Consider the following 21,622-nt stretch of genomic DNA (forward strand, 5'->3'; position numbering starts at 1 on the left):
TAGAGCGAGAGTTTATTCAAGGATCTTATTGAGAAGTAAATCTACAGCACTGTTTACACGGCACCAAATATATATAGAAATATTCCGCATAATTTATACCCATACTGTACTTACACAAAAATCCCCCCTAAAGAAAACATCAACTCCACCATACCAAGCAAACCACTCTACAGATGCCACCCCCTCTCCCCCCTCTTTACTTCCACTCCACACTCCACGTCTGCTCCCCCCTCCTAAACGGCACAACCTCGACCCCTCCCTCCTTCTTCTTCAAAACATCCAAAATCTTCTCCCCACCCCTTCCAAGCACAACCCTCTCCCCCCGCTTATCTTCAATTTGATAAAACGCCCTCCCCCACTTCCCAAAAAATCCCTCTAACCCCTCTTGCGTAACCTCTTCCTTCGAAATAACCCCCCTTTCCACCCCCTTCTCCAGCGCATCAACCACATACCCCAGCGCATGCGGCTGCGTAAACACGCCTGCCGCAACCTTATCCTCGCCCCTCTTCTTCACCCGTGGATGCGGCGCCGAATCCGTTCCTAGGAAAAACCTCCCATTACTCTGTACGACAGCGCGAATCAGCGCATCCCTATCTTCGGGAGTCTTGGCAACGGGCTTGCAGAAACAAAAGGGGTCGCCGGCCCAGTCATCGATGATGAGGGAGAGGTGGTGCGCTGTTATTGTGCCTGCGACGGTGGGGCCGCAGGAGAGGACGGTGGAGAGGGCGGCGGCGGTGCTGCAGTGTTCGAGGATTATGCGGAGGGAGGGGAAGGCGCGGTGCAAGGAGAGAAGAGTGGGGAGGAAGGCGGGTTCGGCGTTGAGGATTGTGATTGCCGAGCTTTCCTTGTTGGGGGAGAGAGGGGCGTGAGATGGGGTTGAAGGGACTTCGCCATGGAGGTTTAGGACCATATTTTGTTTTTCCATTTCGGCGAAGACGGGGTAGAAAGTTTCGTAGTCCAGGACGCCAGAAGAGGAGTTCTTGGGGTTTTGTTAGTAGTGTTCTTTTCCCCTGCAGGTTTTATCGTGTGGATGGTGATATTGATGTGAGATTTCACATACCGTAGTGACACCAGCAGGGTACGATTTTACGCCTGTGATTCCGGCTTTTTTGGCTTCACGAATGACCTCAGGTGTGATATCTTCATGCAAGTAGAGGGACATGAGGTACTCGACATTTGGCTCGATGGCCTTTAGTCGATCGCGGTACTCAAGGCATTGCTTTACTGTAGTAATAGGCGGAACAAGGTTTGGCTATGTGGTATGTTAATTCCAGAACAAAACAGCATACCTTTTTTTTTAACATAGTGTATAGCAGGGGAATGGTAAATTGCATAAACTTGAAGTAAGAAAGAATCTATACGTGACATTTGAAAAAGAGTGTGATGACTAAGAAGTAGGAGAAGGAAAGACAAGATACCGTATGAAATGTGAAGCAACCAAGAACAAAAAGGGAGATGAATCCATTTGGAATCATAGTTATAAAATATTGAAACACAAAACGTACCATGACATAGACCGTATTCACACCACCCTTACGAATAGTAGGCGTAACCAACTGAGACATTTCCCCATCGCGCAAGTGCACATGGGCATCAAACGCCGCAGGCAGCTCAATCTCCTGTATCGTTGTAATATCCATGTTTCAAACTCGTTGTAAGGTTACACAATTGGCGTTAGTTTGTCGTGTTGTGGGGGGTTGACTACGAGAAACAATTTTGAAATGGGCCCAAATGCGGGGGGTACGCTAAGCCAAATGGGGCAGAGCACCACAACGGTAGAGGCCGAGATGGCTGCAATGCATTCGTACAGATAAAAAATCTCTATTTGTAGAGTGAGTTAATCTCGCTGATCTATCAAGCGATTATAAGCTAGAGCCACCTGGTCCAAAAATATGGTATACATGACCCGTGATTACGTTCCGTCCAGCACTGATTCTCCTAGCCACCTTCGCCATAGGGTATATTATATCCTCCTTATATGCACTTCAGCGTCAACCATCTTGCTCATACAGCACAACCCCAGTCCGCTTAGCCCGAATGCACCACCGGCGCGTTCAACATCCCAGCCGAAGCTTCATTCTCTAGCGATATCTTCATTTCGAGCCACGAGTAAAAGTTTGGCGAGTTGCAAAATGTCTCGTACATGCCATCTCTTGCGCGATGCCTTTGTAGTGGATTTGACCCACGGAATTTGACACTGGTCCCGTGTTTGCTAACGCTGCTCAAAAATTCTCGTACCTGGAAGCTGGCATACCTACTGTTGCCTCCGGGTGTCACGACATGGGACGTTGCGAGATAGCGATTGATAGGCGCGATGAATTGAGCGGTTAACTCGGCAAAGTGTCGACGTATAATGGGTCCCAGGTCTTGCGTTTGATCCCCAAGCTTGAGCAAAGCGTCAATTTGCGATACTACAGTTGGGTCCGATTTGAGAAAGCGTTTTGGGGGAGTGTGGACTTCGATACCACCACCCGGGAGATCGAGAAGTGCGTTGCGGCTTGATTTGTGATGTAGCGAATGGTGACGACGCATGGGTACAGGACCATCAAAGTTTTGCAGGTACAATATGTGCGGCCGGGCTTGGTGACTGGCCTCAACAGCGGCAATGATGCGCTTCAGTAGAAAAGGATTGGTGACACCAGCAATGAAGGATGTTGGGGTGCCACCATCGATACCGATACTTTTGAAATTTGCTTGCATAGTCATATACGGCCGAACCACGCCAGCATAGGGGACCGGGCAGATGAGGTCAAGAAGCGAAGACACAGCCTCGCTCGCTAGTTGTGGAGACTTTGCGATGACGATGACGCTTTCACACAGTATTAACTTCTCGTAGAGTACATATAAGTCGGTGATGCAAGGCATGTAGTGCATGATGCTGTCCCAGTATCCAATCGGTTCATAGGCATAGATGGATTGAGCAGTGTCGGACATCAGAGGATTGGGACCTGGAAGGCCTTGCAAGGGAAAAGCACGATGTGGTGCAATGTCCAGTCTCAACATACTGCCCAAAAAAGGTAGGTTATGGTGGCCAAGGGCTGGGGGCATCCAATTGTTCATTTGCTTGTATGCCGCTTCCAGAGTGGTTGGATCACTGAGATGGCCTGATTCTGTCATCTTTTGTAAGATGCGGTGGTTCAAGGCGGTAAAGTTGTGATGGGAAATCAAGACTAGGGCTCTTTGGTTGAAGCTCCTCTTCATGGTATCGTCAAACTCTTGGCGGAAGATACATGAGGCATAGAAGGTGACTGCGCTGCCATGGGGCGCGTTGGGCGAGGTGAGCTGGATGTCAGGCGAATTGTTGGTAATGGCAAAGTCGTAGCAAAGATCCTCGGCGGTTTCTGTGTTTTGTTGCTCTGGGAAGCTGCAGACGCCTTAGACGAGGCAGATGTGAGTGAGACGAGGAAACGTTACCTGTTGAAACAAATTGCGCTCAAGTCGCTCGTGGAGAAGGGGATGTGAGGCGGGTAGAGAATCTCGATTTCCGGACTGCCTCAAGTTTCAACATGATGTCGAGAGATTTGGAACTTTGGCTCCTGCCTACCCTATGTCAACATTGAAGTTGCAGACGATGCTGGGGCGGTTAGTCTTGGCTTTGCGTCGCGCAGGTGGTGACTTACAAAGCCACGGCCCAATGCCTGAAGCCCCCAGTTGCGATGGGAGACAGCTTGGGCTCTCGTAGCTTGTCCATGTCGTCTTGCCGTCGATCCCGACGATGGGGGGCCAGCAGCTTGTTCTTCAACCTATGCATGGGGCAGCCTGACGCACCTGACCGGCGCAGGTGAACCCAGCAAGAGTAATGGGTGTGAGGCAGTGGGCAGATGGCGTTGGTCAAAGCGAGGGAACCTGATGCGCGTCCAATAGGCTAGCAGCTTTAGCGGCAGACGAGGCCGACGAGCGTCATGGCTATCATTGCGGGGGCGAGGGAAGAAGCAAAGGGTCGCGGTGCTGACATGATGGCACTAGGGGGCTGCCATGGCATATCAAGAGAGCTTCTGCCCAGGAGCTGGGTGTGCGCGTGTGAAAGTATCGCGGGAGTCAATGAGCGGGCGCAGGGGTGCGGGCGCTTGTGTACGATGACGTGGGGCCCGTGTGGCTAGCATCGTCTTGTCTTCGTGAGGAAACATCAAGCCGCGGCGGGAGGGTGAATGGTCCTACACTGCACGCACCCTAATCTACGCCACCCCGCCGCCTCTCCTCTTCCCCCCGCTCCCAGGATACGCAGCATGCGAGGCTCAGGCAGCTGCGCCATGTAGACAAGACTCTTGTCCTGCACCCTCGGCAAGCCCTCACTATGGACGCCAACATCACAAAAGCCCTCAACGACAAGCTCTACGATAGGCGCAAGAGCGGGGCACTCGAGCTCGAGGGCCTCATCCGCGATGCCCTCGCCGCCCAGGACCATGACAGGATAGCAAAGATTGTCCATCAGCTGTGTCACGAGTATGCCTATGCCGTCCACCAACCCCACGCTCGCAACGGCGGTCTCATAGGACTGGCCGCTGCCTCTATAGCCTTGGGGCCCGAAGTCGCCCGCTACCTCGAGGAGATCGTGCCCCCGGTGCTTGCTTGCTTCAGTGATCAAGATGCCCGTGTTCGGTACTACGCGTGCGAAAGCATGTACAACATTGCAAAGGTCGCAAAGGGCGAGATACTTGTCTACTTTAACCAAGTCTTCGATGCTCTCTGCAAGGTGTGCACACCTTTCCCCCATATCTTGCGACTAGACTAACATGGTTGTGTCTAGATGGCCGCAGACTCGGAGCTGTCTGTCAAAAATGGCGCAGAGCTCCTGGACCGCTTGATCAAAGACATTGTCTCAGAGTCCGCTGCCAGCTATGTCTCGGTGCTGCAGACCACGCCTGAGCAGCACGACGGCGAGGACGAGCCATATCCATACGCATTCAGCCTCGAACGGTTCTTGCCGCTTCTCGAAGAGCGCATAAACGTCATCAACCCCTTCACTCGCTCCTTCCTCGTTGCATGGATAACACTACTCGATTCCATACCTGATCTTGAGCTGATTGCTCACCTACCACGCTTCCTTGGTGGCCTCTTCAAGTTCTTGAGCGACTCCAACCAGGATGTATACACTATGACGCAGGCGGCGCTGGACAGACTCCTGAACGAGATTAAGAAGATTGCCAGAATCAAAAAGGGCATAGAGGAAAGCAAGAAGAGCAACAGTAAGGACGAGCGCAGAAACTCTGCCGATAGTATGCACAGCGGAAGCGATGCGTCCGACTTTACGCCCCTCGACCCGAATGATTCGATTGATGACAAGGGCGACGCCAGTGGAGAAAGTGGCTCTGTTTCTGGAGAGAGCGAAAAGTCTGTACATGGCGATGGTAACTGGATACCAGGCCAGGATGTGCACGTGGACCATCCCAAAATCCTTGGGATACTCGTTGACTTTCTAGTCCCACCGCCTGGTAGGATTTGCGTCTGAAATGAGAAGCTGAACTGTGCTAACGAGATTGTAGATACAGAAGAGGAGCAGACAGAGATATTACTGACAGCGCTGCGCTGGATCGACAACTTCTTTGACATTTGTCCAGAAGACATCATGCCGTTTGTCCCGAGCCTTCTGTCGCACGTATTGCCCCGCATGTCGCATGAGGTTGATACCGTTCGCAAAGCAGCAGTTAAGGTCAATGCTTCGCTTATGGATTACATCTTATCCTTATCTGATGACAATCGTCCACGAGATGGGGGCGCAAGTGGACAGATTCAGTTGCCGCCTTCCCTCTCCGAGCTCGGGAAGGAGCTTACTGGTACACAACGGCGAGACTCTAATCTCTCAGGCCGCTTGCTCAAGGCAGTTATCCGCGACCAGGCAAACAAGGCCGAGTCACCTGACGGCAGGTCCCCCACGCCCGCAGAGGACAGTGGTTCGTCACCTCGCCCAATACCAGAGTTGGATTACCAAGCTGCAGTCAGTGCTTTAACACTGCAATTTTTGAATGAACATGAAGCTACTCGTGTTGCGGCTATCGCGTGGCTAATCATGCTACATAGGATGGCACCCGGCAGAGTGAGTAGACATGGAGCCCGACCTACACAGTGCTAATCCGTGTGCAGATACTGACAGTGGACGACGGAACCTTTCCAGCACTGCTTAAGACACTATCTGACCCTTCCGATGCGGTTGTTACGCGCGACCTGCTACTCCTCTCTCAGATATCTCTGCATAGCGACGATACATACTTCACCTCGTTCATGGTCAACTTGCTGAAGTTGTTCTGCACTGACCGCAGGCTGCTCGAGACGCGCGGTAACCTTATTATTAGACAGCTATGTCTCACCCTTAGTGCTGAGAGGATCTATCGTACCATGGCCGATTGCCTGGCAAAGGACGAAGATGTCGAGTTTGCAAGCATCATGGTGCAGAACCTCAACAACAACCTCATCACTGCGCCAGAGCTCGCAGACTTGCGGAGGCGACTAAGGAACCTTGACAGTAAGGATGGCCAATCCTTTTTCGTCACTCTGTTCAAGGCTTGGTGTCACAACGCCGTGGCTACCTTCTCACTGTGTCTCCTCGCTCAAGTCTATGAACAGGCATACCATTTACTACAAGTCTTGTACGTGATTCACTTGCATTCGTACAGACACGGAGACTGACCCTTGCAGCGCCGAGCTTGAAATGACGGTCAACATGCTTATCCAGATTGACAAGCTGGTCCAACTTCTCGAGTCCCCAGTCTTCACTTGTAAGATTTCCTGACTTGAGATTTGTACAGGATCACTAACAAAGTTGCAGATCTTCGCATGCAGCTCCTCGAGCCTGAGCGATATCCACACTTGTACAAGTGCATGTATGGTCTACTGATGCTACTTCCCCAATCCTCTGCTTTTGCTGCGCTTAAGAATCGCCTCAACAGCGTCTCAGCCATAGGCTACCTGCATATTGCGCCTCAGCGCAGCAGCTCGACGTATGTGCACCCTTCCCCCACTCTAAACCACTTGCGGCAAAAAAGCTCAGAAGCCGGCGCGAACAGTAGTAGCAGTAGTAGCATTGCCTCGCCTGGAGGAGCCAACATATCCAACTTCGAACGGTCTGGCCGACTGAAGCCAAGGGACGTGCTGGGCGGCCCGGAAGCGGGCGCCACGGTGAAGTGGACCGAGTTGCTAGAGCGGTTCAAGCAAACGCAGGAAAAGGCGAGGCGCAGTCAAAGAATGGCCAGTATGGGCGAAGAAGAGGAGGTCTACGAGAAGATGGGCCCGACAGTACCGACTCCGTCTGCGCCACCTAAGAGTGTTGCCGGGCTTAGGCCAGGAAGTCCTGCAGGTGCGATGAGACCGCCTCCAGCGCCTGCACCGCCGGGTCCTCTACCAGGACACAAGCCACGGTCTAGCCTGAGTAACCTAGGAAGGTTTGCTGGGGGAGTGGCAGGGAGAAGAAAGGATAAGAAATAGGCAGTTGGGGATGTGCATAGGCTGGTTTATTGATGAGTTTTTGGCGGGCGTGAGTGATTACCAGATGCATTGCTGGCGTCTGTTTGGAGCAAAGTCGATTTGTTTACGGTCATTGTTAGGCATGGACGGCGTCTAGTACGACAGTGTTTCTTTAGCGATGTTTACCTTTTCTGAACCTGACCCCATCACCGTCTTTTTCCTTCCACCCAGTCGCCTCTGCCCCTTCGCCCTCGTCACCCAACACCCATGTCTTGACAATCTCCTTTATTTCAGGCTTCTTCTTCTCCAACCTCTTTGCTTCCTTGACCTTTCTCACATAGCCACTATAGACTGCCACTTCAGCCACGGCTATGCCTAGGGAGCCTCCCATGCTCAGTCCTAGCCTTGAACCGACAGTCCAGTGGCGTGCAGCGACCCATATAAAGACAGCGACGCAGACAATGGAGATTAATATGTTGATTATGAGGATGATTTGGCGATGCACCTCTTCGTAAGATAATTCGTCTTCTTCGCTCGTTGTCTGTCGAGCCCCGATGCTGAAGGGTTCCGGGGCGTGAGGGAACCGCTGGGAAAAAGTTTCGCGAGTAGGCGGTGGATGGAGCATGCGCTCGTAGGAGAGGGCCTCTTGTTCAGCGCGGAGTCGGGCCATGAGAGCTTCGTACTCGGGCGTCTTTGCTGGCTTTGGGGGCGGGGGCGGGGTGTACAGTGTGGTGTTGGTGAGAAGAGATGCGAGAGTCCTGGGAATGGGTTCTTCGGCATCTTTTGTGGCCTCGTCACCGGCTACAGGTCCATCTGAATGCGAACGAGGAAGATGCTTTTTAAGCAGCTTGGAGAGGTCGACCAGCTGGCTATGGGAGATGGGGTTGCCTGGTGTGGCATGTGCGAGCGTGGGTTCGTCGGCGCGTTGCAGGCTGGCGTAGTCGTCGGGCGATAACTCCTCAGCTTTTGCGACTGCCCGGACGATACCGAGCGTCATGGTTAGAAGTACCATGGTGGAGTGTGATTGTATGTATGGTTGTAGTGTGTATTGGCTTGGAAGAAAGTCCCGACATCTCACGCATGTGCGGCACGTCGGTATCGCCAACGTCGCGACTGACAGGGATGATGCGGCGACCGTAGGAAGCTAGCGTTCCGAACGTCATGGATATTTTAAACTTACCAAATCTTGGCCGTAGCTTGCAGGCCAACTCCAATTGTGCGGCAACTAGCTCACCTCCGCCCACTTCCTCTGCTGCTGGATCCTGCCAGAATTGCTCAATTGCACCTCAAAACCGCCATTCGCCCTCTGCGACACTGCCAGCAAGCAGAATTCCCCCTCCATGTTGAGCCGCTCTCCCCGGCTCGTGCCATTAATTGCGCGACCGCAAACCTCCTGTCTTTCCTCCAAAACATACCGCTCGATATGTCCTTACAGTAGTGTCGCCCTCTCGCGCTCCATACAAAATCAGAATGCTGCCCCAACACTGCACCACCCTTCCCGGCGGCGGCACCAATCATCCTGGGCTACCGCTGTGAACGTTGCGCAGCATGTGCGGGCGACGCCGCCGCCAGATGCGCCAATAAAGATGGACCCTTTCCAAACAGTGGCGCGAGAAATGAAGTTTTTGACAGGCAACATACGGCAATTGCTCGGCTCAGGACATCCCACCCTCGATACTGTGGCCAAGTACTACACGCAGAGTGAGGGGAAATATGTACGCCCCATGCTCGTTCTGTTGATGAGCCGCGCTACGGCCCTCACACCCCACCGAAACATTGCGAGGGGTGGCATTGGCAGCCAAAGCGCAGACATTAGCATAACAAACCCGAGTATCCTTGCAGACGAGAACCCAGACACCAGCCCCATCAGCAGCATACGGCATGACTCTGCATACACCCCAGAAGACAGCGACATCCTCCCTTCGCAACGGCGACTAGCAGAAATCACCGAACTTATCCACACAGCCAGTCTGCTCCACGACGATGTCATCGACCACTCCGTCTCGCGCCGCGCCGCCCCCTCTGCAAACATTGAATTCGGCAACAAAATGGCAGTGCTCGCTGGAGATTTCCTACTCGGCAGAGCATCCGTTGCGCTCGCTCGTCTGCGCGACCCGGAAGTCACGGAGCTGCTTGCCACGGTGATTGCCAACCTCGTCGAGGGCGAGTTCATGCAACTCAAGAACACTGCGCGCGACGAAAAGAACCCCATCTGGACTGAGGAGACCGTCTCGTATTACCTCCAAAAGACATATCTCAAGTCGGCCTCGCTCATCTCAAAAAGTTGCCGTGCCGCTGCTATCCTGGGTGGCTCAACTCCAGATGTGGTCGAAGCGGCGTATCTGTACGGCAAGAATCTCGGTCTCGCATTCCAGCTTGTAGACGATATGCTGGATTACACCGTTAGCGAAGCTGAGCTGGGTAAACCAGCTGGTGCGGATTTGGAACTAGGACTAGCGACTGCGCCACTACTTTTTGCATGGAAGGAAAATAAGAGTCTGGGCAAGTTGGTAGGGAGGAAATTTTCGGAGCAAGGGGATGTGCAGCAGGTAATTCTTCCTTTCCTTTCTTTCTTCTCTCCCCCCCTAATTCTTCCCCTTTTATCTTCTCTTGTTCGGTTTTTCGCCCTTTAGAATGGAATCTCGATGCTAACAGTACGATATAGGCCCGCCAGATCGTCGCTCAATCCTCAGGCCTCGAGCAAACCCGTGCCCTCGCCCAAGAATACGTCGATAAAGCCATCGATGCTATTTCCTTCTTCCCGGACTCGGAGGCGAAAACGGGGCTCGTGGAGATGTGCACAAAGGTTATGAAGAGGAGGAAGTGAAGACGTGCGTAATCTTGACAAAAGAACAAAAAAGTAATAGTAGATTTTTTTCGAGCTGATTGGACTTTGATTGGAAGGATAGTAGTGCATCTACTTTTGTGTCATCTTCACCAACCATTTTTTGTTTTGATGCTTTGAAATGGAAATGGAAAAGGGGATGGTGCATTTGCATATATTTCTCCCCTTCTTGCTACTCTCTTTACCTTGTTCTTTCAACTCTCCAGTCGCTTGTTTTTGATTCTTCCCCACTAGCGTTCCGAAACACACAGCCACTTTGCTTGAGTAGTGTCGATGGGAAAAAGAAGCAGGGTATACAAGTTGAGAAGGAGACTAGGAAGAGTTCATGTACGAGTACGTCGTGTACAAGATACACAAATGTGCATATTTGATCAAGATTACACATTCTATCCCACAATTTTACTAGAGTCTATCATCATTCGAAATATCTACTCATCTCCTACAAAAAAACCGCACGTCTATATATCCGCCTCAAACGGCCTAACAACCTGTCCCTTTTCCTGCAAATAATCCTTAACCTGCTTAACCGTGTACTCGCCTCTGTGGAACTGCAAACAGATTAGCAAATACATCCACTACACACTTCGGTCTTGGTGACTTACCATTCCAGCACCCAGTGCAGCATCCGTCCTCGTCTTCGCAAACACCTCCTCAAAATGTCCCGGGTTACCCGCTCCACTACTCGCAATGACAGGAATCTTGATAGCGCTCTTGACATCATTGATGAGTTCAGTGTCGAACCCGCTATTGCTCCCATCTTTGTCTATGCAGTTGAGCAGAATCTCTCCTGCGCCCATAGCCTCCACGGCTTGAACGAGCTGCCGGACATCAAAGTCTCGGCCTTCACGTCCGCCCTTGATGGTGCACTGGTACCAGCAGTATTCCTCGCCGTTGGGGCCAGGGGTAGCCGTCTTAATGGTGTGGTGGGGAGTTGCGTCGGGCGAGGAGATGTATACGCGTTTGGGGTCTACGCTGATGACGACGGCTTGGTTGCCGTAGGCTGAAGAAATGGTTTCGATGGCGGTGGTGCCTGAGAGCTTACTGCCTCGCGCATAGTACTCCTCGGCTGCGGTTACGGCATCAGAGCCTATGCTGACCTTGTCGGCGCCAGACTTGAAGTACATGGTGGCAATGTCCAGAGCGGAAATCTTGGTGCCATCGGTGTCAACGGTGTCGCGGATGCCTCCACCTATTGTGAGAGGGACGAAGACTGTCTCGCTTGTGCGACGCAGGATCTCGAGCATTGGTGTATCGGCGACAGGGCAGTTGCGGAAGGAAGTGATGTTCAGGAAGGTAACTTCATCGGCGCCTTGCTCATAGTACTTCTTAGCCATTTCGACGGGCTTGCCTAGATTTCGCACTTCGTTGCCAGCTCCAGACTTTTCGCGGACATCATACTGATCGCCTTTTGTCACGACGAGATCACCCTGGTCGTTGGTTCGTACGTCGAGGCATGCAATGACTCGTCTGGTGAGGCCTTCTTTTGTGTCAACTGCCGATGGCTTCTCGGGCAGCTTCTGTGTCTTCTTTCCTTCCAAGAAAGCCTTGAGGACACGAAGACCTGCAGCACCACTCTTTTCGGGGTGGAACTGCGTGACGAAGATGTTGTCCTTCGCCACTGCGCCGACAAACTCCTCATCACCGTACCGCGCGGTTGCGACTGTCCATCCCTCCTTTTCCAACTTGCCCTCCTCGTAAGGCACAGCGTAAGAGTGAACATAGTAGTATTTGGACGTCGGTCGGAGCCCATATAATGACTCATCTGTAACCTTGCCAGGCCTTGATGTGTTTGCGCTGTTCCATCCGATGTGAGGTACACTCTTGTCTGTGTCTTGAAATCTACGCAGGCGCGCTGGTATCACACCCAATCCCTTAACTTGTGCATCTTCTTCGGATCCTTCAAATAGCGCCTGTAGGCCGACACATATTCCCATAAAAGGCTTCCCAGCCTTGATGTGTTCGCGGATCGGCTCAGTGTAGCCAGCCTTTTCCAACTGAGAGAGACAGTGGCCAAAGTGTCCAACACCAGGAATTATGAGTTTCTATAGGCGATGCTGTATCAGCACTTGTCAATTGGTGTATACCTTTTGGTCATGGAGCAGTAGTACCTCTGCCGCGGGAACTTGAGCAGGTGACTTGACCCATTCTACCGTGTAGCCAACTTTTTCAATGGCATTGACGAGGGAGCGGACATTTCCAGCAACATAATCGAGCATATGAACGGTCGGCATCGCGAAATACTGTTTTCAATGTTTTTGAATGATAGTAAGGAACTGTCTGACTCGAAACGGCGCGGTGGAAGGAAATTTGGATGCACCCCGCCGTCATTGGAGGGAGGGGCAGCTACAGCCACGCTAACGGTTAGTGCCCGCAGAATCCCTGTCAAACAAATCTTTGGATCTCCGTCCTCCGCGCAACATTTTCCAAGAGACGCTGTCTTCACATCCACAACCCGTAAACTCCCTCAAGCACCCAGTCGCACATCGTCGCAATGGTGCGCAAACTCAAGCATCATGAGCAGAAGCTCTTGAAGAAGGTATGCGCCTGCTGGGCCGAGTTCCACCACGCGCCGGAGCACCTCGAATGCTAATTCCACGCTGTTAGGTCGACTTCAACACCTACAAGAGTGATAATGAGTAAGTATAATACGCTATTCATACGTTGTAAATGATATTGACTCAGTAAAAGTCACCGAGAAGCAGCGGTAATGCGACGGTATGCCATCCAAGGCCGAGATGACTACCGAAAGTACAACCAGCTCGCGGGTTCATTACGACAGCTCGCCCATAAAATTGCCGCCCTGGACCCTTCGGATCCCTTTCGACGGAAACACGAAGATCTTATGTTGGAAAAGTTATGGGACATGGGCATCCTTGGTACTGGCGGTGGAGGCAGGGGAAAGCTGAGCGACATCGAGCACAAAGTCACCGTCTCTGCTTTTGCACGGAGGAGACTGCCTGTCGTCATGACGCGCCTGCGCATGGCTGACCACATTCAAGCAGCTACCACACTCATTGAGCAAGGTCATGTCCGTGTAGGAACAGATGTCATCACAGATCCCGCCTACCTCGTCACCAGGAACATGGAGGACTTTGTGACCTGGGTCGACTCTTCCAAGATTAAGCGAAACATTATGAAATACCGCGATAAGCTGGACGACTTTGAGCTCGAGGCTTTGTAGGCGTCATAGTGGATTCCCAACGGGCGGCGTTTTGGTCATTTCGGCATTTCAAGGCGTTTTGTATTGGCGATATTCGACAATGAGAAGGAAAGAATCAAATATTTATCGACACGAATTCATTTATCGATTTCATGGCACCACTGGCAAAATCCTGTTTTAAACCCGGTATTCATACCATATTATCGAAGCACAATCTGCACATCAATCAAAAAGAGAGATCAACAATATAAAAGCATGGAAGTGGAAATCACTAGCCTGTAAATTCCTTGTGCAATATCTTTTTGCGTACGTCAAGAAACTTGTTTCAATCGTGTACATCTGCAAGACCTCGCATAACACTGAAAAAAGTAGGATACTAAGTATGGCGAATTCTTTCGTCTTTATGAGTATTCGTGCGAGTGCAATGGCACGTTACCGAAGAGTCAGAAGGTCGATGCACGTCACACTCCAGCTTGCCAACGTGTGTGCTTGAATCCTAAGTAGTTGAATCAAAGCAGTATGCAACGCAATTATGTCAACACGTATCTCTGCTTTGGCGCTTCTCTCAGCTCCATTATCATCACTCTGTAGATGTGCGTTGTACCTACTTTTGTTGGCTATGATACATGCGTTCCGCTCAGAATCCCAGTTGATAGGACCTTGTCTCTTCTATAAGAAAACTCAAATTCAACACTATGAGACTTAGAGTCTACCTGAGTTTACGCGACTTGGTTTTGGCCTTGTTGCCTGTGAATGATGAGGTTTGGTTGCCAAGTTTCTTTGTTTCCGGAGAGGTGTAATGCCAGATATGTACGGAAAACAATAGTTGTCACCTTCATACACTGCGCGTTGGGGATGGTTCACGGCCATTATTAATGGAAACAAATGTCTGGAAAGGTCATGCGACATGGTATCTTCGGATTCTTTGCGTATATACAGCTCTAATTTATTCAGAAATGGATACATGTGACTAGCATTCTCCTTTCGTATAGAAGTCCTGATGTCTGTGCGTCCTTCGAGTTCGTGAAATCAGGGTGGGTGTAGTTTACAGTGTCCTTGTACAGTATTTAGTTGTAGGGATGTGGGTCTACTTACGAACGCGCGGGGCATACTTAATTTAGACCGGCAGGTGTACTGCGACCGAAGACCGGCCGAAGCGCTCTTTAGATCATCTGGAATGCTGTTTCTAGGTCCGACAATGAATATCACATGGGAGCGTATCTGGTACTGATCTTATGTAAAATCAGTGCTAGTACTAGCAATCAATGGGTACGACTCAAAGGCAAAGTAATACTTCTACCCAAGTTCTTTTATATTGCCAAGCACCATAGAAGCCACTGCTGTCGCTGCACGATCAGATTTCTTTTACATATCAGGGAATTGTCAACGCTTATTTACGATGTACCACTCAAGCTTCAACATCACGTACAACTTCCCCTGCTCAAAATCATGACGCCTGTCACATGGTGTAAAGAGGTCATATGAACAAGGCAGACACCAATATCCACTATTATGGGCCGCCTGTGAGGGGGAAGGATGGGGGGATTCCCAGGATTGCTAAGTGTCAACCCGTGATTGGTTCGTGGTTATCCCCACCTGCCACGTACGGGGCAGTGTCGAGGCACTCAGAACAGCCTCGTCGAGTTATTGACGTTATCCAAAACCGGTCAATCAAGTGGCGAAGCACAAGCTCCTGCGCCTCTCAGGAAGCAGATGTATTACCACACATGTATACAATTCAATATATGTTTCTAACCTTTCAGGATGTCTACATGAACATCATCTATCTTCTACAACTAATACTCCCTGAAACCTATGTTCATATCTAAAAATCTAGCGACATTCTGTCTTTCATAAAAATTCTCTTCCTACACCTTCCTCATTCAGAATGCAGTACAGACCTCTTGACGACACGAAGAACGAAATCCGAGTCCTCAAGTTCCTCGATGTATCCAGCCCGGTCTCAACCGAGGATTCTATCCAATGCTATATTGAACATGTCCCGCTGGAATACTCTCCTCACTTTCAACCCCGTCAAGAAAACCTGCAATGTCAAACCGATCCGGTAGTGTGGGATGTGTTTACCGAGTGTGTAGATCTACGAGATTCGACGCTGGAGAAATCAACACTGAACGAGACTAAATACCTTAGTACAATCCCAAATCACAATCATACTAGCGACTTTCGTTACACTTGGGGTGATTTCGAGGCTTTGTCATATACGTGGGGTGAAGGAGGTAATAAAGGAAGTATTTGCGTAAATGGAATGGACAACGCTGTTCCAATCAATCTCGAAAACGCGCTACGAGCTCTGCGTGATCTGCCAGAGACACGTCTGGGTATGTATTATTGGGTGGATTTGTTATGCATCAATCAGGATGATAAGAAAGAAAAAAACAAGCAGGTCAAACGCATGAAAGACATCTACGGTCGAGCTAGGGCTGTGATTGTCTGGTTGGGCCAAGAAGAGCAAACAGACAGCCATGCAGTCGAGATCATGCGTTTTATTTGCAGGAATCCCTGTATGAAAGATCTAATACAGTTCCCGGAATACATGCCGTCTAGAGCACAGTCTGCACTTGTCGCCTTCACAAGAAAGACTTATTGGACCCGATCTTGGATCATCCAAGAGCTCGCCATGAATCACAACTCGACCTTGATATTATGTGGTAAATTCAAGCTCACAAGAAGGATGATACGTCTGGGTGCTCTCTGCTGCCGGGAGTTACTGGAAATCACAGAAATCTTGGATTACCTATCCGATGATGACTTGTGGCAAGAGACACAGTCTCTGGCTAATCGAATGTATGCTCTAGTAAAATTTGCCTTCAAACCAAATGTTGGAATAGAATTGAGCATTGTGTTGAGCCTGATACGCTGGTCAAAGGCCACCATTGACAAAGACAAAGTGTATAGTATACTAGGATTAATAGATCCTGGGATCTCTGCGGATCTTATCCCGGATTACTTCCTTTCAGAACAGCAAGTCTTTACAGATTTTACAAAATCTGTTATCAAAAACTCTGGTAATTTGCACCATATCATTCTTGGAGGTATCCCGGACATTAAGGGGTGGCCTTCATGGGTACCTGATTGGAGACAGCCGTTTTTGCTTAAACACATTCGTTACCTTCGACCTTTCAAAGCAAGCGGGGATCTACCCGCCAAATTCCGATTCGAGAAAGGGGAGGAGATCGAAAACCTCCTTATTTGCAATGAATTTTATGTGGATGTAGTGGATAAAGTCGCGACAGAGACTTCACAAATTGGGCACTTTACCCGATCAAGTACCGACTCCAACAGGTACGGTGACCTAACACGTCAATCAATACACCAAACCATGCTCTTGGACTGCCATGGTGTGACAGAAGAACCACTCTTCGAAATACCATGGATTCAAAATTGCGATGAGTATTCGGCTTCGAATAACCCCTTCGTTGACCAGGAGTGGATAAAACTCTTTCAATCGAGAAACTATAAGCAGTTTCATAAGTTCAGGGAGAACAACAAGCATTTCCACATAGGAGGCCGAAGTTTTCAAAGTCTTTTCCCACAGTCCGCTGGGAAGAACAGTGATGTTTCAAGAATCTCAGATGCTCTGCTTGCAGCTTTGGTTTCTTTGATGCAAAGAAGCCTCATCACAACGAAAACCGGATATCTGGGTCTGGCTCCAACAACTATTCACGCCGGAGATGTTGTTGCTATCTTGTTAGGATCGCAAATCCCGACAATTTTACGGCCAGTCAGCGACACTCGTTTTCAATTTGTAGGGGAATGTTATATTCACGGACTCATGGATGGGGAAATACTGCCTCATGCATTTGATGAAGACGTTTTCGAGAGAGAGTTTGTCTTATGTTAGTGGGGTTTAATATGTCACATTGTTAGCAGGGCGTAGGAGCATCATCGTAGGGGACCAGAGATACTTTCTCATATCTAAACCAAAATGCAGTCATTGATGACACATGATAGTTGCATTTGAAAGCTATACCTAACGTCCATACCTTAGCCTATACGGAAAAAAGATACATATTTAAAGCTCTCATAAGGTATCGGCGTATTGGCACTTCTAAAGATCTAAGCTACCGCAGGTTTCACTGACATCTTTTCTTGCAGCGCTTTCCGATCCAATTCCTGGACTGCGACGGTCTTGCTTGTGTACTTTCTCCTATCCACACTCGGAATAAAGAAAGCTGCTATAACGCCCAATAGTCCGAAAGCCAGCGCAACTAGACAAGAAAGATGCGCCCCCTCCAGGTAGGCTTGCTTGTTGCCCAATCTAGCTGCAGCTTGAATGTCAGGTGTAATACCTGGAATCGCCGCGTATGTAGCAGCGCTATTTGCTCTCGCAGCTGCGATGAGCCTAGTAATAATATCAGAAGGGAGGTCGAAAGGAGCTAGATTGGAGCGGACACGCTCAGGTAGTATGTCTCCATATTTGTTGTTGGTAACGTTTCCGAAAATGGCGGTCGCAACTGCACCAGCGAGGAGGCGCGAAGTACCCGCCAGGCCAGCTGCAGTGCCTATGTCTTCTTGATAAACGATCCCAAATCCAACCAGAACCATGCCATTCAGTAAGTTGACTGAAGTGCATGTTGAGATGATGACAGTGAGAACGATCGATTTGACGGGGTTATCCATCGTGGAGGTTGACATGGCTCCAACACAAGCGGTTTGCAAAGCGACGGCAAACATAATGACCCAACGTTGATGGCCGATGTACTTGCTGAAAGCCACAATGATGCCGCCAATGATAGTTCCTAATGGGAGGACTTCTGCGTATAAACCCTTTGAGATCTCGTCGGTTGCGTAAATGAGCTGCGAGAGACGGGGCCACAGCGTCGCGTTCGAATAGTACTGCATCCCACCGATGGCCATGACCAGCATGGGAACGGTAAAATGTCTCAAAGCTCTAAAGAGGCGAGGCGGGAATAGAGGCGCAGAAAGGGTATAGTAAGCCTCATAGAATCCCAGTCCGATCAGCGTAAGTAGGCCAATGATGATAGGAGCGAGGACAGTTGCGGACACCCACGGAGCCATTGAACCACCCCAACTCACCCCAACAATAAACAAAGTACATCCAGCAAGGAATAAGAGTAAGCCTAGCCAGTCAAACTCCCTGAGAAGCTGACCGGCCGACTTACCATGCTCACTCCTCTTCTGCTCCCAAGACGGCGGATTATAGAATAAGACCAGCAGACCAAGATTAACAACTTGGAAAGCAATCATAACATAGTAACAAATCCGCCAATTCCCCGTCTCTTTAATGATAACCCAACTCACCAACGGCATAACCTGTGCCACAATCGACGCAGCATCAAATAGCCCAATTGTAACATGCCGGTACGCACTCGGCACAATCTCCTGCACTGCTCCAAACGCCATCTCTAGAAACCCGGAGCCGCAGCCAAACAACGCACCCCCGGCAATCATCTGGTTGATGCTCTGGCCTGTTGCACTGACGATACTGCCGATGATGAGGATGATGGCGCCCGCGATGAAGAAGTAGCGGCGCCCGAAGATGTCGGAGAGGCGGCCGCCGACTGTGACGAACATGGCGCCTCCGAGGTTCCAGGATATTGTTATCCAGGTGTAGCGCGGGTCGGGGCCAAGGTCGGTGTTGATGTAGGTGAGAATGGCGGGAGGGATGAGGAGGGTGAAGAGGTAGGCGTTGTAGCACATTGCCATTGAGATGGCAGCCATGAGGGTGTTGACTGGGGGTTTGGAGATTGATTAGCTTTTTGGTGATGGAAGGTGAATTTGTCTTTGTGGGGATACGTACATGTGAAGCCTACATCTTCTCCAGTAGTTTGTAGATGCCGGACAATTTCTTCGTTTACGTCTTCCTCTTCAGAGCTTGCGTCATGGTCTGAGGTATCCGCGTTGCTAATGTTGTGTACATTCTCGATGTGTATCGAAGATGGTTTTTCGTTCTCCATTTGTCCAGCCATGATGAAGCCGAATTGGAAAATTCCCAGGAGACAATAGTCGAAGACCTTGGTCCAAGGAAATTTAGAAAAAGAAATCAACGTACTAGGAAAATTATAAGTGTAAAGGATCAACATCAGACTTCATATGATCTTCTCTCTGAACCCCATTCTAACAGCCCCCACGCTAGCCGCGACCCCAGGATTTGCTCATCATTTCTGTCCTACCCTAAACATGCCGCTACTGCATCCAGTTATTCAAAAGCTGGGTAACTTTCCGGGGATACTCCACCCACCCGCTGATGGACCCCGCTACCACCCATTTCAGCTAAGCACGACAGGTGTAGTGGCGTCGATCACGTCGTGTAATTGGTGCACGGACTGGGGAATCGGAAAAAGTTAGCCAAGTAGACCAGACTTTTGGAGATTCGCTATGGGTGTTATTGTCCTTTCGCAAGCGCAAAAGCTTAATGACTGTTTGTGTTGGTGTACTAATGGAATGGAGGCGAAAGTACGTTGATTGTGAGAATTCCGCGCAACTATGTCTAACTTGAGATGAGATAGTTTGGGCCAAGCGCATATAATTTAGGCAGTGATACATAGTCTTTCAAAATTGCCGTGTTGTTTTTTCAGGAGAAATTCGGACGCAGGGTTCATCTATTCAGACCCTATCCCACGTTTCAACCACGTGCAAATATCCGGACCCCCGCCTACCCCTCCCGCTGGCCTATCCGGCCTATCCGCTACAAACCAACTTGGCTTTGAACTTAGTCTTTCTTCTCATTTTCCATTGCAGCAATTTCGATATCTGTCTTTTGCCAGTAATGGGTGAGATCTCCTACCGGCAGATTGACAGTCCAGCGCATTTCAGCCATCATGATCACAATGAGCATATACCATCCTAATATCGCCACTACAAAGTTTAGGGCGCCTCCAGCCTGCGAACGATTAGGATAATGCAGAAACCAACGGACGAGATTCAAACTTACCTTCTGCAACTTCATTGCCTTGCCAAAGTTGGCTTTGCTGACCTCCCAGTATGCTGCACTCAGCAACCAGGTAGCTGTCGCCGCCAACCAAAAAATTCCTACGAAGACCAGGTTCATTCTAATCGTGAAGATACCGAAAGTGGCCATAGCAAAGCCCCAGACAATGCAAAACAGCGCAAGGCCAGCATTCAATTCTTTGCTCGCTGCGCCCTCTGCTGCGTTTCCGGTAGCTGAGAAAGAAGCAGCGATGCCAGCCGAAGGGAGTTGCAGCAGTCCAAATGATAGCCAGAAAACCGAGAACAATCCAGTGACCATCATTGGAAAGAACTGTGCTTGTATCCAGAGAAAGATACAAGATAGTGTAAGCAGAAGTGGGCCAGTGAAAAAGAAGATACCACTGGTAACTGTTAGCACGCAACTACAGTGTAGGAACTGGCTATTTGCTTACGCAATGGACTGCAGACCACTTGCGCCGCCCCAGCCCATGAGAATCATGGCGAATGAGAAGGTTGAAATTACGAAACTAGAAGTGAAGCTTAGTATACCCGATATCAAAGCGCGCGCATTGTCAAGTCATACCCTAAGAAACCGAGAGGAACAGCATTCGCGTACTGAGTGACGCGTTCATTGGCATGCGGTACCTTGGGCGCCAAGTACAACTTCTCGAACAGTTCCGGACTAATAGTGATATTGGTTTGAGCATGCGTAAGTCTGGGTTCTTTGTCGATATGATCAGACGCGACGCTAGTATGTGAGTGTGTCGGCTGCGCTGGGGAAGTCACAGTAGCCATTTTTGCTGAAGACAACTAAAAGCAAGTCAGACCGATGAAGACTCGAAGGAGGTACTGTTCATTTATGAGTACAGGACGGAATGTTAGAGTCTTCCCTATTGTGTTACTCTCCGTGAGCACATGGAACTGCGGGGTATATAAGTGTACTGGACTTGGTCGTTCATTCAACAGACTAGAATATAATTTGCAGTAGGCCCGCTGCGGAACCCAGGGCCGCAGGTTTCAGCCCGTTGTCTAGTCAAATGTCATCCGCTATTCGTCAGATATCACCATTGAGCCTCAGCGGTACCGCAGATGCACTCGATACAAGGTTTAGTGGGTCCGCAAAATGACCGGGACTAAGAGATGCTGACCCAACCGCTGACAGCTGTCAGAATTTACCCAGAAACATGGTGTGAGGTAGGGTCTCGTACTCGACCTCTCGCCCTCTCGAAAGAGATCTTGGTTGGTTGCTTGTGCGCCATGTACCTTGGCGGAGTCCGCTCCATCGTACCCGACGATCTCAACCAATA

At 50.0% G+C, this 21,622-nt stretch overlaps 10 protein-coding genes across 10 annotated transcripts; 4 read left to right on the forward strand and 6 right to left on the reverse strand.

The window, feature by feature from the left end:
- Positions 1 to 4: 4 nt before the first annotated feature.
- Positions 5 to 1,690, reverse strand: COCSADRAFT_137881 (uncharacterized protein). The gene is made up of 3 exons (XM_007699669.1): positions 1,506 to 1,690; positions 1,061 to 1,252; positions 5 to 979 (listed from the first exon to the last, which is right to left on the reverse strand). The coding sequence occupies exons 1-3, from the start codon at positions 1,638 to 1,640 to the stop codon at positions 197 to 199; spliced, it is 1,110 nt and encodes a 369-aa protein (XP_007697859.1). The 5' UTR covers positions 1,641 to 1,690; the 3' UTR covers positions 5 to 196.
- A 114-nt stretch (positions 1,691 to 1,804) lies between these two features.
- On the reverse strand, positions 1,805 to 3,997 carry COCSADRAFT_34911 (uncharacterized protein). The gene is made up of 4 exons (XM_007699337.1): positions 3,621 to 3,997; positions 3,545 to 3,574; positions 3,415 to 3,489; positions 1,805 to 3,364 (listed from the first exon to the last, which is right to left on the reverse strand). Exons 1-4 carry the CDS (start codon positions 3,689 to 3,691, stop codon positions 2,029 to 2,031), a joined length of 1,512 nt encoding a protein of 503 aa, XP_007697527.1. The 5' UTR covers positions 3,692 to 3,997; the 3' UTR covers positions 1,805 to 2,028.
- A 297-nt stretch (positions 3,998 to 4,294) lies between these two features.
- On the forward strand, positions 4,295 to 7,419 carry COCSADRAFT_85613 (uncharacterized protein; the record flags this gene model as incomplete). Its single annotated transcript, XM_007699670.1, has 6 exons — positions 4,295 to 4,693; positions 4,748 to 5,432; positions 5,484 to 6,034; positions 6,082 to 6,584; positions 6,634 to 6,713; positions 6,764 to 7,419. The coding sequence occupies 6 exons, from the start codon at positions 4,295 to 4,297 to the stop codon at positions 7,417 to 7,419; spliced, it is 2,874 nt and encodes a 957-aa protein (XP_007697860.1).
- Positions 7,420 to 7,570: 151 nt separating this feature from the next.
- Positions 7,571 to 8,740, reverse strand: COCSADRAFT_84922 (uncharacterized protein; the record flags this gene model as incomplete). The annotated part of the gene is made up of 2 exons (XM_007699671.1): positions 7,571 to 8,450; positions 8,625 to 8,740. The coding sequence occupies 2 exons, from the start codon at positions 8,738 to 8,740 to the stop codon at positions 7,571 to 7,573; spliced, it is 996 nt and encodes a 331-aa protein (XP_007697861.1).
- A 244-nt stretch (positions 8,741 to 8,984) lies between these two features.
- On the forward strand, positions 8,985 to 10,225 carry COCSADRAFT_169302 (uncharacterized protein; the record flags this gene model as incomplete). Its single annotated transcript, XM_007699672.1, has 2 exons — positions 8,985 to 9,947; positions 10,064 to 10,225. The coding sequence occupies 2 exons, from the start codon at positions 8,985 to 8,987 to the stop codon at positions 10,223 to 10,225; spliced, it is 1,125 nt and encodes a 374-aa protein (XP_007697862.1).
- A 476-nt stretch (positions 10,226 to 10,701) lies between these two features.
- COCSADRAFT_85214 (uncharacterized protein) lies at positions 10,702 to 12,474 on the reverse strand (the record flags this gene model as incomplete). Its single annotated transcript, XM_007699673.1, has 3 exons — positions 10,702 to 10,791; positions 10,846 to 12,285; positions 12,352 to 12,474. 3 exons carry the CDS (start codon positions 12,472 to 12,474, stop codon positions 10,702 to 10,704), a joined length of 1,653 nt encoding a protein of 550 aa, XP_007697863.1.
- A 197-nt stretch (positions 12,475 to 12,671) lies between these two features.
- Positions 12,672 to 13,699, forward strand: COCSADRAFT_137897 (uncharacterized protein). The gene is made up of 3 exons (XM_007699674.1): positions 12,672 to 12,779; positions 12,848 to 12,879; positions 12,932 to 13,699. The coding sequence occupies exons 1-3, from the start codon at positions 12,735 to 12,737 to the stop codon at positions 13,422 to 13,424; spliced, it is 570 nt and encodes a 189-aa protein (XP_007697864.1). The 5' UTR covers positions 12,672 to 12,734; the 3' UTR covers positions 13,425 to 13,699.
- A 1,373-nt stretch (positions 13,700 to 15,072) lies between these two features.
- COCSADRAFT_353513 (uncharacterized protein) lies at positions 15,073 to 17,265 on the forward strand (the record flags this gene model as incomplete). The annotated part of the gene is made up of 1 exon (XM_007699675.1): positions 15,073 to 17,265. The coding sequence occupies exon 1, from the start codon at positions 15,292 to 15,294 to the stop codon at positions 17,263 to 17,265; it is 1,974 nt and encodes a 657-aa protein (XP_007697865.1). The 5' UTR covers positions 15,073 to 15,291.
- A 215-nt stretch (positions 17,266 to 17,480) lies between these two features.
- On the reverse strand, positions 17,481 to 19,342 carry COCSADRAFT_84429 (uncharacterized protein; the record flags this gene model as incomplete). Its single annotated transcript, XM_007699676.1, has 2 exons — positions 17,481 to 19,117; positions 19,186 to 19,342. The coding sequence occupies 2 exons, from the start codon at positions 19,340 to 19,342 to the stop codon at positions 17,481 to 17,483; spliced, it is 1,794 nt and encodes a 597-aa protein (XP_007697866.1).
- Positions 19,343 to 19,823: 481 nt separating this feature from the next.
- On the reverse strand, positions 19,824 to 21,237 carry COCSADRAFT_112706 (uncharacterized protein). Its single transcript, XM_007699677.1, has 4 exons — positions 20,899 to 21,237; positions 20,768 to 20,842; positions 20,320 to 20,716; positions 19,824 to 20,268 (listed from the first exon to the last, which is right to left on the reverse strand). Exons 1-4 carry the CDS (start codon positions 21,108 to 21,110, stop codon positions 20,098 to 20,100), a joined length of 855 nt encoding a protein of 284 aa, XP_007697867.1. The 5' UTR covers positions 21,111 to 21,237; the 3' UTR covers positions 19,824 to 20,097.
- Positions 21,238 to 21,622: the final 385 nt, after the last annotated feature.

The sequence above is a fragment of the Bipolaris sorokiniana genome (genome assembly GCF_000338995.1).
Source record: "Bipolaris sorokiniana ND90Pr unplaced genomic scaffold COCSAscaffold_4, whole genome shotgun sequence".
Lineage (NCBI taxonomy): Eukaryota > Fungi > Ascomycota > Dothideomycetes > Pleosporales > Pleosporaceae > Bipolaris > Bipolaris sorokiniana.

What these genes read in the sequence shown, in the direction of transcription:
- COCSADRAFT_34911 (XM_007699337.1), bottom strand. Translation starts at nt 3,691, where the DNA reads ATGGACAAGCTACGAGAGCCCAAGCTGTCTCCCATCGCAACTGGGGGC. An exon ending in AGGCATTGGGCCGTGGCTTT is followed by an intron (nt 3,575 to 3,620) that starts GTAAGTCACCAC and finishes TAACCGCCCCAG; the next exon opens with CATCGTCTGCAACTTCAATG. An exon ending in AGCGCAATTTGTTTCAACAG is followed by an intron (nt 3,365 to 3,414) that starts GTAACGTTTCCT and finishes AGGCGTCTGCAG; the next exon opens with CTTCCCAGAGCAACAAAACA.
- COCSADRAFT_137881 (XM_007699669.1), bottom strand. Translation starts at nt 1,640, where the DNA reads ATGGATATTACAACGATACAGGAGATTGAGCTGCCTGCGGCGTTTGAT. An exon ending in TGAATACGGTCTATGTCATG is followed by an intron (nt 1,253 to 1,505) that starts GTACGTTTTGTG and finishes CATACCACATAG; the next exon opens with CCAAACCTTGTTCCGCCTAT. An exon ending in ACCCTGCTGGTGTCACTACG is followed by an intron (nt 980 to 1,060) that starts GTATGTGAAATC and finishes CAAAACCCCAAG; the next exon opens with AACTCCTCTTCTGGCGTCCT.
- COCSADRAFT_137897 (XM_007699674.1), top strand. Translation starts at nt 12,735, where the DNA reads ATGGTGCGCAAACTCAAGCATCATGAGCAGAAGCTCTTGAAGAAG. An exon ending in AGCAGAAGCTCTTGAAGAAG is followed by an intron (nt 12,780 to 12,847) that starts GTATGCGCCTGC and finishes CCACGCTGTTAG; the next exon opens with GTCGACTTCAACACCTACAA. An exon ending in ACCTACAAGAGTGATAATGA is followed by an intron (nt 12,880 to 12,931) that starts GTAAGTATAATA and finishes ACTCAGTAAAAG; the next exon opens with TCACCGAGAAGCAGCGGTAA.
- COCSADRAFT_112706 (XM_007699677.1), bottom strand. Translation starts at nt 21,110, where the DNA reads ATGGCTACTGTGACTTCCCCAGCGCAGCCGACACACTCACATACTAGC. An exon ending in GTTCCTCTCGGTTTCTTAGG is followed by an intron (nt 20,843 to 20,898) that starts GTATGACTTGAC and finishes CTTCACTTCTAG; the next exon opens with TTTCGTAATTTCAACCTTCT. An exon ending in AGGCAATGAAGTTGCAGAAG is followed by an intron (nt 20,269 to 20,319) that starts GTAAGTTTGAAT and finishes AATCGTTCGCAG; the next exon opens with GCTGGAGGCGCCCTAAACTT.